The 15,903-nt window shown below is 34.8% G+C and overlaps 1 protein-coding gene across 1 annotated transcript; it reads right to left on the bottom strand.

Moving 5' to 3' along the window:
• Positions 1-13,067: 13,067 nt before the first annotated feature.
• Positions 13,068-14,012, bottom strand: LOC114366918 (pectinesterase inhibitor 7-like). The gene has a single exon (XM_028323955.1). It carries the CDS (start codon positions 13,946-13,948, stop codon positions 13,322-13,324), a length of 627 nt encoding a protein of 208 aa, XP_028179756.1. The 5' UTR covers positions 13,949-14,012; the 3' UTR covers positions 13,068-13,321.
• Between the last annotated feature and the right edge of the window lie 1,891 nt (positions 14,013-15,903).

The raw sequence follows: 15,903 nt of genomic DNA on the forward strand, positions 1-15,903 counted from the left end.
AACCCTGCATTTGAAAAACACAAACAATTATTTTTATCCATTAATGTGTTCTTATTAACACCAATATACATTTACAATTTTCATACCTGTTAGTTGTTGTGTTTCCTAAATGGATCACTTTATCCGTCTATGCTTTAACAAATATTTGTCTATAAGGAATCAACCATGTTTGTTTCACATAGTCAACAAACATTGGCCATGGTGAGTAAGCAATTTCAAACTTCATAAGACAATCATCATACTCTATCTCAATAGGACAATCCATAAGACTCCCCCATGCTTCCATCACATAGTTGCATGCGTTTTTTTATGCACAAGGGTTTTACATTTTGCCTTCATATTCTTATCAATGTGAAACTGACACAACAAGTTAGTTGCCTCATGGAACATAGTTTTCATTTCATTCATCAATGTTGAATCTTTGTCAGTAACAATAACTTGAGGAATTGCATCACGTCAAATAAAATACCTCTAAACCGTTCAAGAGTCCAAACAACATTATTTATACATTTTCCCTCCAAATAGGCAAATGCAACTGAAAATGTCATCCCAGTAAGTGTCACACCAACAATGTCAAGTAAAGGCAACCTGTACCTATTTGTTTTGTATGTACTATCTATGAGGAAAACCAAATTATAGGCATTGCTTAATTTCACTACATTTGGATGTGTCCAAAATATATCATGTACAACATCTCCATCATTCAGTCTATGTCAATGAATATACTAATCGCGTTCAAGTAGCTTCATTAATTGTTGCATTTCACTATTACTGCTCTTATAGAAGAACGGTATGCATATCTTTCATTGTAGACTTGCTTCATTGTTGTACAATTGTTGACATTGTGCTCCTTCAAAATGAGAAGAATATTATTTGGTTTGACCATTGACTTTGTCATATCACCAATAATAATTTTCTCATCCTTAATTAGTCGACCAACACATGGATGTCCAGTGAATGACTTAGCCAATGCATGATTATGAGTCCCACATATTAAGTTGGACATCCACCCTTTACCTCTCAAAACTGGTTTCACTCAGAGCTTAGAGGAACACCCACATTTTCTAGTGCTAATCGTCATCCATACCAAGTCTTTCTTGTATGCTCTATATTTTTTACTTCTCTCACAACCAATTAAAATATATGAGACCCTTCCTCTCTTTCTAGTTGATGTGTATGACCTCATTATCACAAATACAAAACCAATATCATACGCAATAGTACAAGCCCATTGCAATAAATCCTCATAGGTAGCAAACACCTACAAAAGGGACAATACATATTTAGTCTTCTTAGGACATTCATTTAGTTATTTTAACCAAATACAAAATCATATTAATACCTGAAAAGTATTGAAGACATCAGAACAATCAATATTTTCAAACACACTAGGTTCTTCTCAACTGTCTTCATTCATATTAATTTTTTCAGACATAATGCTTTCATATATCCAGTGATCTTTATCAATCTTAACAAAACATTAAAAAAATCAATAGCAAACTAACGACAACTAATGAAATTCCATAGGTATAGCCTATACGGATTGACATATAATAATTCATACCTCTATATACATATAATAATAATAATTTATCTTTTAATAAAATATATGAATTGTCATTACTTTTAATTATTTATAAATAAATTTGTTTATTTTTGAAATTTTTAATGTTGAAATTTATTTTAAAATCTTCTGCACTAGACAAAAAATATTTATGTAGATATATCAATAAATATGTTTTTTAACATATACTATGACACAACTTTATTATTATTTTACTACATATACTAATATATTACATTGAAATTGATAAGCATATAATAATAATAATAATTTATATCTAAATTTTCATATTTTTTACACTTGAATAAATTATTTAATGTAATAATATTTATACAAATATCTTAATAAATATAACTAAATTTATATAAAAATACATTAAAAATATTTTTTTTTACTTATACAGATTAACGATTCGTATAATCAATACGGATTGACAATTCATATGATTTTTATGGATTACCAATCCATATATGGATTCGTTACGGATGTAAGAAACTTACCTTTCCTTCGTCGTTTTCACCGCAACACCCACCACGACAATCATAACCTAAATGTAGCAGGTAACCAATCACCATGACAATACACGTCGAGAGAACTAGCCACAATGGAGTGACAACCTTAGCCTCCAACAAACCAAAGAATGGTGTAACAAGAAAATGTTGGAAAATTAATTTATGGCAAACCGAAAAAATTACTGGCTGAGTCGCGGACAATGTCGCTTTCTTTAAGACGTTTCGTGACACTGCCAAAACTTGTGCAAGCAGACTATCAACCACGAAGTCCCCAGGATAAAACAGTTTAAATCACTGTATAAGATTCTCACTGCACTGAGGGAACCTTTCTAGAATTACACCCTTCTGTATGACTTGAAAAATCACTCTAAAGTCACCCAAAAATATGACTTGAAAAATCACTCTAATAGTCAATCGAAAATATGACTTGAAAAGTCACTCTAATAGCCAACCAAAAATATGACTTGAAAAGTCACTCTTATAGTCAACCGAAAATATGACTTAAAAAATCACTCTAATAGCCAACCGAAAATATGACTTAAAAAGTCACTCTTATAGTCAACCGAAAATATGACTTGAAAAGTCACTATTATAGCCAACCAAAATTTTAGAGTGACAAAAAGAAAGAGGAAGAAGTTTACCGAAAATGCATCGGCTGAAATATGGGAGGGAGAAAGAAAAGTTGAGGAAATGCTTCTCAACTGGGACAAGAAAAAATGAAGAAAGGGGCTCTCTATATATAGGGAGTGAAACACTATTCAAGTGTTTATCCTGAGCGATGTGGGACTTGAAGCCTTTTTTTCTCCTTTTTTTTTCAAACTTTCACCCATTTTCTCCTTTGTTCTAACAATCCCCCACTTGAAATTTGAAAAGAAGATTTTCGAGGATTTCATAAAATTGTGCATAAACAAAGGTGTCATACAACTTTCTCTGCATAGTGAGTAAGATTCAGATTTTACTAGAGTGACTCGAAGTCTTGAACTCTATCTCCGACATCAAACCACACACAACCTTTTCATAGGTGTATTCTATAAAGCCCGTGTGTTAAAGGCCATGCACGTCTATCCCGGTATAGTGAACGCTCTAGAAATTTTTGCCCAAAATTTCATATGAAGCGGCCCCCACTTCAACATTCACATAGGTGAGTCTATCAAGAGTACTCATGTAGCCTAGGTACTCCACTCAATATAGAGTATAAATCTCATTAAGAATTATGAATTTTTTCCATAACTCATCATCTTGTTACTTCAAGAATCATGCTGCTTTCACTTATAACAGCATGTTCATCTCATATCACTTCATAACTTGTTATTACCCATTGAACCTAGTTCTTGGGATCTCCAGTCATTTAGGTTGGGTTACCATCATGAATTATCATCGCAATAAGGGAAATAGTCCCATTCTTTTAGAAGTATTTTGGACTTTCTTTCTAGCTAATCCTTTCGTCAAAAGATCTGCTAAATTATCATTAGTGTGTACGTGATCCACTCTAACAGCTCCTGTTGAGAGTAATTCTCTAACAGTGTTGTGCTTACGACGTATCTGTTGTTTCTTACCATTGTAATAACGGTTCTCAATTTTTGCAATAGCTGTGGTACTATCGCAATGGATTAACACAGCTGGTATCGGTCTTTCCCATAAAGGAATCTCTGCAAGTAAGCTTCTCAACCAACTTGCTTCCTCACTAGCAGTTGCTAGTGCTACAATCTCAGATTCCATAGTGGACTGAGCTAAGATAGTCTGTTTCTTTGACTTCCAAGAAACAGCCCCACCAGCTATGCTAAATATATAGCCGCTGGTTGCTTTGGAATCATCTGAAAGAGTGTTCCAATCTGCATCGCTATACCCTTCAAGTACAGCGGGAAACCTTTTATAATGTAATCCAAGGTTTATGGTTCTTTTAAGGTATCTCATTACCCTTTCGATAGCGTGCCAATGCTCCTTACTAGGTCTACTGGTAAACCTGCATAATAATCCCACAACATAGGCTATGTCGGGTCTAGTACAATCAGTGGCATACCTAAGGCTACCAATGATACTTGCGTACTCAGTTTGTCGTATACCTTCACCAGTGTTCTTAAACAGTTTTACACTTGGATCATATGGTGTACTAGCAGGTTTACAGTCATATTTCTTTAAGATCTTCTCAATGTAGTGAGATTGATCCAGAGAAATTCCCTCTTTTGACCTGTAATCTTAATACCAAGGATTACACTTGCTTCTCCGAGGTCTTCCATATCATAGTTGTTACACAACAATGATTTCACATCGTTCACTACATGAATATTTGAACCAAATATGAGAAGATCATCGACATATAGACATATGATAGTGCAAATATTATTTACAGATTTGTAGTAAATGCATTTGTCACTTTCATCCACCTTAAATCCATTCGAGACTATTAAGTTATCAAACTTTTCATGTCACTTCTTAGGTGCTTGTTTTAGACCATACAAAGATTTATCTAACTTGCAGACTTTATCTTCTTGTCCATGAATCATAAACCCTTCGGGTTGTTCCATATAGATTTCCTCTTCCAATTCACCATTTAAAAAAGCAGTTTTAACATCCATTTGGTGTACCACTAGATTGTGAATAGCAGTACGAGATATTAGCACCCGAATAGATGTTATTCTAGTGACTAGTGAAAAGGTGTCGAAGAAATCCACATTCTCTCTTTGCCTAAAACCCTTGGCTACAAGGCGAGCCTTGTATTTATCCACAGTACCATCAGGTTTTAGTTTCTTTTTCAAGATCCATTTACAACCAATTGGTTTGCAACCAGGAGGCAAGTCTACTAAATGCCAGGTCTTGTTAGATTCTAAAGAATCCATCTCATCATTAATGGCTTCTTGCCACAAGTCAGCATCCAAAGAGGACAAAGCTTCTTGGAGATTTGATGGATCCTCCTCTAATGTATAAGCCATATAATCAGGCCCATAGTCTTTAGCAATTCTTGCTCTCTTACCTCTTCGAGGCTCTATTTCTGGTTGTGGTTGTACAAGATTTTCACTACTAATAGCAGGAAGGGGACTAGATGAAGTACCCCCACTATTCCTTAATTTAAAAGGAATTTTATTTTCATAAAAATCAGCATCATTTGACTCTATGATCACTTTTGCATTTAGGTCATAAAACCTATACGCTTTGTTGTTAATAGCATAACCAATGAACACACATTCATAGGCTCTACTTTCGAGTTTAACCCTCTTGGGGTCTGGGATCCTTACATAGGCTAGACATCCCCAAGTTCTCAAATAGGACAAATTTGGTTGTCTTTTCTTTAATATCTTATAGGGAGATGTCTTACTTTTTGATTTGGGGATTCTATTTAGCACATAACAAACAGTTAATAAAATTTCGCCCACCAAAAAGATGTTGCACTAGAACTCAACATAGTAGCTACAACTAATTCTGTAAAAGTTCTATTCTTTCTTTCAGCTTTACCGTTCATTTCAGGTGAATATAGAGCAGTCGTCTCATGTATGATTCCATGCAAATTATAAAACTCATTAAACAAATTGGAATCATACTCTGTGCCTCTATCACTTCGAAGTTTCTTAATTTCTTATTGAATTGATTTTCAATTTCTGTTACATATAACTTAAACATGTCAAGCGCTTCACTTTTATTTTTCATAAGATATACATATGTATAATCAGAGCAGTCATTAATAAAAGTGATAAAATATCGTTTTCCATTTCTGGTCAAAGTAAATAAATCTGCACCTATGGTCTGAGTAAACCCAGCCTTGTTTAAAAGAAAACCAGAAACCAGATTATTTCTCATCTCTGGAGTATGCATCACATCTTTGAGGATCAAAGTCTTTCCAGAGGTAAACTTCAGTTCAACATCTCCACTTCCAAGAACAGTAGTAGTGTGGGAATCACCCAACAATACCTTTTTATTTTCAATATTCGTGTATGTTTTAAACATAGCACGATCATAGCAGACATGGCGGGAGGCGCCAGTGTCTACCCACTATCCATCTGATCCTCCAATCATATTGATCTCAGTTATCACAGCTATGTATGACTCTTGAGCAATTTTTTGTATCTCATGGGATTGAGACTCTACTGATTTATCATCAGTCATTTGATACTTGAGGTAGCGGCTAACAACATACTTTTTAGTCCCAGCTTCCTCAGTATCATACTTCTTTTCCAGAGCCAGCCAAACTAATTTGACAGACTTATATGAGCTATAATAATCATAGAGATCATCAGCTAACCCATTCAGAATGAAATTCTTGCATAGGTAATCATTTTCATTCCAGAGAGCTAATTCCATAGTCATTTTATCTTTCACTTCCTTTTCAGCATCTTCAGGTATCACTGGAATATCAGTGTTCAAAACATAGGCAACTTTCCTCATAGTTAAAGAAAACATCATCTTTTGTTTCCAACGTTTAAAATGATACCCTTCAAACTTAAAAGGTTTGTTGAGGTCATTGTTGTTCGAGCCAGTAATATCTATGGTAGCCATAGCAGAACCGAAAATGTCTTAAAATTGTTGGAAAATTAATTTATGGCAAACCGAAAAAATTATTGGCTGAGTCACGGACAATGTCACTTTCTTTAAGACGTTTCGTGGCACTGCCAAAACTTGTGCAAGCAGACTATCAACCACGAAGTTCCCAGGATAAAACAGCCCAGATCACTGTATAATATTCTCACTGCACTGAGGGAACCTTTCTAGAATTACACCCTTTTGTATGACTTGAAATGTCACTCTAAAGCCACCCGAAAATATGACTTGAAAAATCACTCTAATAGCCAACTGAAAATATGACTTGAAAAGTCACTCTAATAGCCAACCGAAAATATTACTTGAAAATTCACTATTATAGCCAACCAAAATTTTAGAGTGACAGAAAGAAAAAGGGAGAAGTTTGCCGGAAATGCATCGGCTGAAATATGGGAGGGAGAAAGAAAAGTTGAGGAAATGCTTCTCAACTGGGATAAGAAAAAATGAAGAAAATGACTCTCTATATATAAGGAGTGAAACACTATTCAAGTGTTTATCCTGAGCGATGTGGGACTTGAAGCCTTTTTTTTCCTTTTTTTTTTCAAACTTTCACTCATTTTCTCCTTTGTTCTAACAGAAAACGAAACAAGGATGACCGAATAAGAAGAATGAAAAAAAAGGATAAATAGGATGTTAGAAATGATAGTAATTCTGACTTTGTTTGTTAAGCCTTCCTAATATAGGAAGTTAGTTGGTTAGTTAATAATGAATGTAATCAAGTTGTTAGTGAGGGACCAAAATGAAAAATACAATTTAGTCCTTGTCCCTCTTGTATAAATACTGTTTCATTGTTCTTTCGATTTAATTTTTTCCGATTCTTTCATTCTCCTTATTTTGTTAGTTTTGCTTCTCTCTGAACCTCTCTCACTTTTATCCTTCATCAAGTTACCTCTTTGTTCGTGTGTGTGTGTGAGGAAGAACAGCAAGTTCTAACAGTGGTATTTCAGAGCTAGGTTCGAAAAAGGGACCAATTCTCCAATCATGGCTTCCAATGGTCATTTTCCCTCAAATCTTCCAATTCTAATCAGCAAGAACTTCAACAGATGGAGTGTGCAAATGAAAGCCTTGCTTGGATTTCAAGATTTGACCGATGTGATTGAGGATGGAATAGAAATTCCAAAAGAAGGAGCCTCAGATTCACAGAAGACTGGATTCAAGGATCTGAAGAAGAAAGACTACAAAGCCTTGGTGATTTTGCATCAATGTGTTGATGATTCTCACTTTGAGAAAATCGCAAATGCTAAATCCGCAAAGGAAGCATGGGACATTCTGAACAAGGCTTATGCAGGAGCTGATAAGATCAAGAAGGTGAGACTTCAGACTCTTCGAAGGCAATTTGAATTGCTGCAGATGGAAGAGACTGAGAGCATTGGAGATTACTTTGGAAGATTGCAGGTTCTTGCAAATTTAATCACTAGTTGTGGTGATACAATTACTAATCTGACGTTAGTTGAGAAAGTTCTGAGGACTTTGAATCCAAGATTCGATTACATTGTGGTTGCAATTGAGGAATCAAAGGACTTGGAATCATTATCTGTTGATGAATTACAAGGATCACTTGAGGCATATGAACAAAGATTGCACGAAAGAGCAAATGATAAGGCTACAGAACAAGCCCTGCAAGCACACCATCAGTCAAGAAATGGTGGTTCTGATAATCACAGAGGCAAGAGAGGAAGAGGGAGATTCTAAAACACGAGAGGTTGAGGAGGTTACTCCAAAGATAAAGGCAAACCTCAACCTGATCAAAGAAGTGGAGATAGTTGCAATAAAATAAGTGGTGGTTCTGGTACTCGTGGAAGAGGAGGCAAAAAGAAATGTTGAATGCTTCAATTGTGGAAAAAAAGGTCACTATGCAGAAGAATGCTGGTATAAGGAGAAAAATGTTGATGATGAAGCACAATTAGCCACAAGAGCTGTTTCTGACACTGAACCAGTGTTGTTGATGGTCACAACAAAGACTGGAACTGATGCAGAAGATCAATGGTACTTGGGCATAGGATGTTCAACACATATGACTGGTCACAAGGACTGGTTTGTTAGCCTTGATGAGTCAGTAAATCACAAGGTCAGATTTGCAGATGATAGCACTATAAGAGTTGAAGGTCATGGCAAGGTTGTGATTAAAAGAAGGGATGGTACAGTGTCATACATTGAGGATGTGCTCTATGATCCAAACATGAGATGCAATCTTCTAAGTCTTGGCCAACTACTTGAAAAGAAATACATAATGGTGATGGAGGACAAAGAAATGAAGATCTATGACAAGGACAGAAGGTTGATCATCAAAGCTCCATTGACCAGGAATAAAACTTTTAAGGTTGGTATTCAAGTCATGAAACACAATTGCTTGCAGGCTGAGATAGGTAGAGAGGAATGGTTGTGGCACTACAGATTTGGACACTTGAATTTCAAGAATTTGAGTCAACTGCACAGAATGGCTCAAGGAATACCTCAGCTGAGACAGATGACAGAAAACTGCAGAGAATGCTTGGAGTGCAAGCAACCAAGGAATGCATTTCAGAAATTTGTACCAGTAAAGTCAACACAGAAATTGGAGGTGATTTATTCAGATGTCTGTGGTCCTCTTCAGGTTGAATCCCTAGGAGGAAACAGGTACTTTGTAACATTCATAGATGACTTGACTAGAATGACTTGGATTTATATAATCAAGAAGAAAAATGAGGTGCTTAGAATTTTCAAAAAATATAAAGCCTCAGTTGAAAAATGTAGTGGCCACTGTATAAAGACATTAAGAACTGACGGAGGTGGTGAATACACCTCCAAGGAATTTGTTGAGTTATGTGATGAGGCAGGTATCACTCATGAGTTCACTCCACCTTATACACCACAACACAATGGTGCTGCTGAAAGAAGAAACAGGACTATCCTAAATATGGTGAGAAGCATGTTGAAGACTAAGAAGCTACCTCATTTCCTATGGAGTGAAGCAGCTGCAACAACAGTCTATATACTCAACAAATGCCCTACCAAGAGACTGAAAGGAGTGACACCTGAAGAAGCCTAGACTGGTACTAAACCAAAAGTGAATCAACTCAAAATTTTTGGTTCACTTTGCTATAAGCATGTCCCTGAGCAGCTGAGGCAGAAACTGGATGACAAAGGTGAACAAATGATCCTTATAGGCTATCATGCAACTGGAGGTTACAAGCTACTTGATCCAAGGTCAAAGCAGGTCTCCGTGAGCAGAGATGTGATATTTGATGAACTAAAGGAATATGAGTGGAAGGAGGACCCTATAAACAATACAACCAAGATTCTGGTAGATTCAATCATTCCAGAAGAATTGAGTGACACTACTGATGAACTACCTACAAGGAACACTGAAGGAGGAACCAGGAGGTCTCAAAGGGTTATGCAACCCTCACAAATGTTGAAAGATTATGAAGTCATGAAAGACAGCCAAATCACAGATGAATGTGATATTGTACACTTTGCCCTATATGCAGATGCTGAACCTGTGAGTTTCGAAGAAGCCTTGAAGAATGACAAGTGGGTCAATGCTATGAAAGAGGAGCTGAAATCAATTGAGACGAATCATACCTGGCAGCTAATGGAGTTACCTAAACTTAAAAGACCTATTGCTGTAAAATGGGTTTTTAAAGTGAAGAGAAATCCTGTTGGTGAAGTAGTTAAACACAAAGCCAGATTGGTGGCAAAAGGATTCCTACAGAAAGAAGGTGTAGGCTATGGTGAGATCTTTGCCCCTGTGGCAAGGATTGAAATAGTGAGACTTGTAGTTGCAATATCAAGCATGAAAGGCTGGTCAATGTATCAGCTTGATGTAAAATCCGCATTTCTGAATGGTCCCCTTAAAGAAGAAGTGTTTGTCAAGCAACCACCTGGATTTGAAGTTGTTGGACATGAAGGAAAGGTATACAAACTGAAGAAAGCATTATATGGCCTAAAGCAAGCTCCAAGAGCTTGGAACAAGAAGATTGACAGTGTCCTAATTCAGATTGGTTTTAGCAAATGCATATCTGAACATGGAGTATATGTAAAAGGAGAAAATGAGTCAGAATTAGTAATATTGTGCCTCTATGTTGATGATTTACTCATCACAGGAAACAACAAGATAGAGATAGACAAGATTAAGCAACTGCTGAAGAATCAGTTTGAAATGACTGACTTAGGATCTCTCTCGTACTTCCTTGGAATTGAGTTCAAGGAAACTAAAGTTGGAATTATGATGCATCAAAGCAAATATGCTACAGACCTGTTGAAGAAGTTTCGAATGACTAACTGTAATGCAGCAGCCACCCCAGCTGAAACAGGATTGGCATTGAGTTTGAGAGATGAAGGAGAACCTGTTGATGAAACTCAGTACAGACAAATTGTGGGTTCATTAAGGTACTTGTGCAATACAAGACCTGATTTGGCATTCAGTGTTGGACTGATCAGCAAGTTTATGCAAGCTCCAAAAACTCCTCACATGATGGCAGCAAAGAGAATTCTAAGGTATATTAGAGGCACAATTAACTATGGTATTCTACTGCTAAATACCATCACGAGTTCAAACATGGAACTGGTTGGCTATACTGACTCAGACTGGAGAAGAGATAATGATGATAGAAAGAGCACTGCTGGATATATTTTCCTACTTGGAAATGCATTGGTGTCATGGAGTTCAAAGAAGCAAGATCCGGTTGCCTTATCAACTTGTGAAGTTGAATACATAGCAGCATCAATGTGCTCGTGTCAAGGCTTATGGCTAAGAAAACTGTTGAAAGAAATGAAGATCCAGAAGACTGAAGCTATAAACATACTGGTGGACAACAAATCTGCAATCAGCCTTGCTAAAAATCCAATTGATCATGGTGGAAGTAAACACATAGAAACAAGGTACGATTTTATTCGAGACAAGGTGAGCAAAGGGAAGTTAAAACTGCTATACTGCAAGTCAAAAGATAATCTTGCAGACTTAGTGACCAAACCTTTGAAGAAGAACAGATTTGAAGACTTGAGAAACAAGATGATGATCATGATTGAATGAGAGTCAGAATTATGGGGGAGTGTTAGAAATGATAGTAATTCTGACTTTGTTAAGTCTTCCTAATATAGGAAGTTGGTTGGTTAGTTAATAATGAATGTAATCAAGTTGTTAGTGAGGGACCAAAATGCAAAATATAATTCAGTCTTTGTCCCTTTTGTATAAATATTGTTTCATTGTTCTTTCAATTTAATTTTTTTCCATTCTTTCATTCTCCTTATTCTGTGTGAGCAAGGACAACAAGTTCTAACATAAGAAATTAATGAAAAATTATTGGGTGCAGTATAAATTCGTCTAATGCAGGAAGCAAAGCCCAAAAAAATAACACTATCTTGAGATTCATGATAAGAATAATATATACTTTAATACATTTTCCCTCTATTTTTACTTTTTTTATTATAAAAATATATAATATATCAATGTGCAAATTACTAACACGTACTCATGAGCTCTAGGAGTCATCATGCCTAGGTTATCCTTTATTAACTTTTGCCGTCTTTTCAGCGGTGGCTTATGAACCCCACCAAATTACACTCGAAAGAAAAAATAATAATAAAAAAGGATTCTTTCATGTTTAACAGCGTGCTTGGATTGAATTCGAATCCCTGTTTTGTAAGACCTGATCTGTCTTCAAGCAAAAGTTACTAACTGCTGCGTTCCAAAAATAAATAATGTTTTTTATTAACACTTATGAGATTACTGAACTTGTGAAAGTAATGGTTCAAATTAAGTTGATCAGTTCGTGACTGAATTAGGATTGAATATATAACGTTGAAATATAAAATACTGATATGTTGTATAATATTAAGTTACTAGCTTCTGCGTTCCAAAAATAAATAATCTTTTTAATTAACACTTATGAGATTACTGAGCTTGTGAAAGTAATGGTTCAAATTAAGTTGATCAGTTCGTGACTGAATTAGGATTGAATATATAACATTGAAATATAAAATACTGATATGTTGTATAATATTATAAAGTGATATAACTAATATAAAATTCTTAAAAATTAATATAAAAGAATCATATGACACATGTCCTATACTATATAAGATAATATTCACAATAAATAGTTAAATAATAGTAATCTATATGAGCCTTTATTTATTTAAAAATGTTGTTAAATGAATTTTAAAAAAGAGATAAAGGCTATCCTATTCTATAACAACAAAATGGAGGCCAGAATCAATAACATTAACTAAAATAAAGAGAGAGAGAGAAATGCTATTCTTTTCTATCTGTAAAATTTTCACTATAATTTACATAATATTCAAGAGAGAGGAAAAAAGAGAGAGATGAGAGGTAAAATAAGTAATGAACGAGGAGATCTAAAAGTAAATAAAAAGGGGAAAGAGTAGTTGGCTTTGCATGGCTCCTTAGTTTTTGTGAGTTGTAACTCCTTGTTTAGTTATGTGGAGTTTTTCTTTGCGAACATTTTAGCCCAGTTAAATACTAGAAAAAACATAATATTATAAAAACTAAATTACTGAGAAAATAACATAACCGATGAAAGCACAAAGCTACAACGGAGCAAAGAAACCAAAACCTTTGAACATACAAGAAGGATTCACATTCACACTTTTTAACTTAAGCAACACATTAACCTATGATCTTCCGCTCCTTTTTATCACACACATAGCAAAACGCAAAGTAACCAACCAAAACGACAGAGAAACCATTACTATTCCCATTTGGCGGTTATAACTATAAGTTATTAGCGAAACCGTTAACCAGCGCCAAGGCATTGCTGGTGAACTTCTTGACCCTAGTGACGCGATCGCATACGCTCGTCTTCACGGGACCTTCCTCTACACCCTCGAATCCGTCAGTACACGTTTCCTCGTCAGTGAGCGCGGCGCTCATCCACGTCAGCACGTTGCTGAGCCCAAACCGGACGGAGCTGGAGTCAGAGTTTCCGGCTCCGGCTGGTTTGAGCCGGCGCATCTGCTTAAGAGAGCCACGGATCTCGTCCACAGCGTCCTCGAGGTTCGAGAAGCAGTCGTGCAGGGCGGAGCCGGCGCCGGAGTCGTCGTCGCTGGCCGCCGCGGTCTGGTGCGAGAGGTAGGCCGCGGCGCCGTGGGCCTTGGCGAGGGCCACGGCGACGGCGACGCGTGCTAGGGCGGCGTGGCTGCTCTGCACGGCGGCGGCGTAGCGGGAGAGGGAGGAGAAGCAGAGGTCGGGGTACAGGGTCGCGTTGCAGCTCGCGCGGATGAAGTCGGCATCGCCGGAATTGTCGCCGGAAACGTAACGGTCACCGGCGGTGGCGGGTGGGGTGAGATGGGAGAGTGTGAATGTGAAGAATAAGAGAGAAAGGAGGAAAGTGGGTTTCATTGTTCGTTTGTGTGTTTGTGTGATTTGTAACGTTGTGGTTTATATGTATGAATGTGACTGTCTCGGTATGAGAAGGGTTTATGTAGGCAGAACCGCACGCTTATGTGGCATCCCTAACTTTTTTTATAAAAATTAGCATATTGCAGTAATAATGCATAAATATGAAAAATAAACCATATTAAAAAGATATTAATTTTATATACATTCAGGTTTCTCAACAATAATATAATCATCAATTTTGTATAAAAATATATACATATACATGTTTAATATTTTAATATTTGGATAATTTTTGTTATCAAGGGTTTTGGTTGTGTATAATGTATATGTATATAATATAATGGCATTAAAGTCTTTTATATCTTTATTTTGAAGATAATAATTTTTTTAGACGAATTATTTTTCGTCTTATATTTAAAGTAATTGTATTTTTATAGATAAAATATTTAATGTTAGTTATTTTCTCTTTAATAGTTTTTATTTTTATAATTGGTTATCGATATTTTAAATAGGTAAATGCAGACACTAGTTAAGAGTGTAAAAGTAGAAAAAAAATTGATGCAATTTTTTTTATTGAAATACATACAAACTCACTTTCCTATGATTTTTGTATGATTAGCAAAATCCTTTTAACTTTCTCTTTAAATCAGGGGTGTTTATGGTGTGATTGAGTATACTTTTATATTAAAATTAGTTTGAATTAAACAAGAAAATTAAGTGTAATGTAGTTTGTTTCAGTTTAAATTATTTATGAAATCAGAACAAAACCAAATTAATCTTTTATGATTTGATTTGATTTTTTAGTTTGAAAAATCTACTACTAAGTATTAAAAAAATACTTACAAGTTTGTTATTAATTGGACAAAATTTGAATGATAACTACTCCAATAATCAACCATATAAATGAATAACAAAGATTTCAACAATTGAACTTAAAGTAAAACAATAATTATTTTTAAGTGAAATAATCCTTAAATAATAACTATTAAATTTAAAAGTAATTAAGCTTAAAAGTAAAAATGGTATAATGCTTGCTTATAAGTTCCAATGATTAAACTAAAAAAAATATATTCATAATATTTGTTTTCAATCATCGAAACTTAGAAAGTAGATATTCAATAATAAAATACTAATTAGAACAATAATTTATAGGGTATTCGCAGTTTGATTTGGTTTGGTTTTACATATCAAATTGCGAATCGAACCGAACTGTCGTTTGAAAAATAAAAAAATTAAATTAAACCAATGATCATCAATTTTTTGGATCGATTTTTGGTTTTACGCTCGATTTCGTTCACTTCTGAAAAACTCTAATTAAAATGCATTACATGTAAATTTTGAGAAAACAAAGTGCTTTCAAGGTAATGACCATTGACACTACATTGTTATGTTTGTATTGAGTAAACTTATTTTCTTTTAAAAAAATATTTATTTAAAAAAAATAATTTGTTTTTGGTTTTTTTAAATCTGTTTATCTAAACTGGTTATATATAAAAATTGCTTGTTTTGAAAAGTAAATTTTATCTGCTTATTAATTAAGTATTTTTAAAAAAAAAAACACTTATTAAAATTACATAAGTTTAAACAAACTCATTGTTTGAATAGAAGGTTACTTTTTGTGTTCTATTGAACTAAATAATCTATAATAATGATATATGTTGACATCTATTTTAATGTACAAACGTTATGTCAACAAAATCATAACTAACGCGCGTTCACACTTTTTCCTCTCTAACTCTGTTATCTGTCCCTAAACACAGGAGATACATTGACATGTATTTTAGTTATATCAAAAAAATCATAATTAAATATAAAATAATTAAAAAAACCACAAAAGATAGATAGCAAAATTGTCTTACATTCACAATTTTTTTTATCCCTAAGCATACACGCACTCTTTTCACTCTCCCTATATCTGTCCCTAAACATCGGAAATATGTTGGCATCTATTTTAA

The sequence above is a fragment of the Glycine soja genome, chromosome 9 (genome assembly GCF_004193775.1).
Source record: "Glycine soja cultivar W05 chromosome 9, ASM419377v2, whole genome shotgun sequence".
In the NCBI taxonomy this organism is placed as follows: domain Eukaryota; kingdom Viridiplantae; phylum Streptophyta; class Magnoliopsida; order Fabales; family Fabaceae; genus Glycine; species Glycine soja.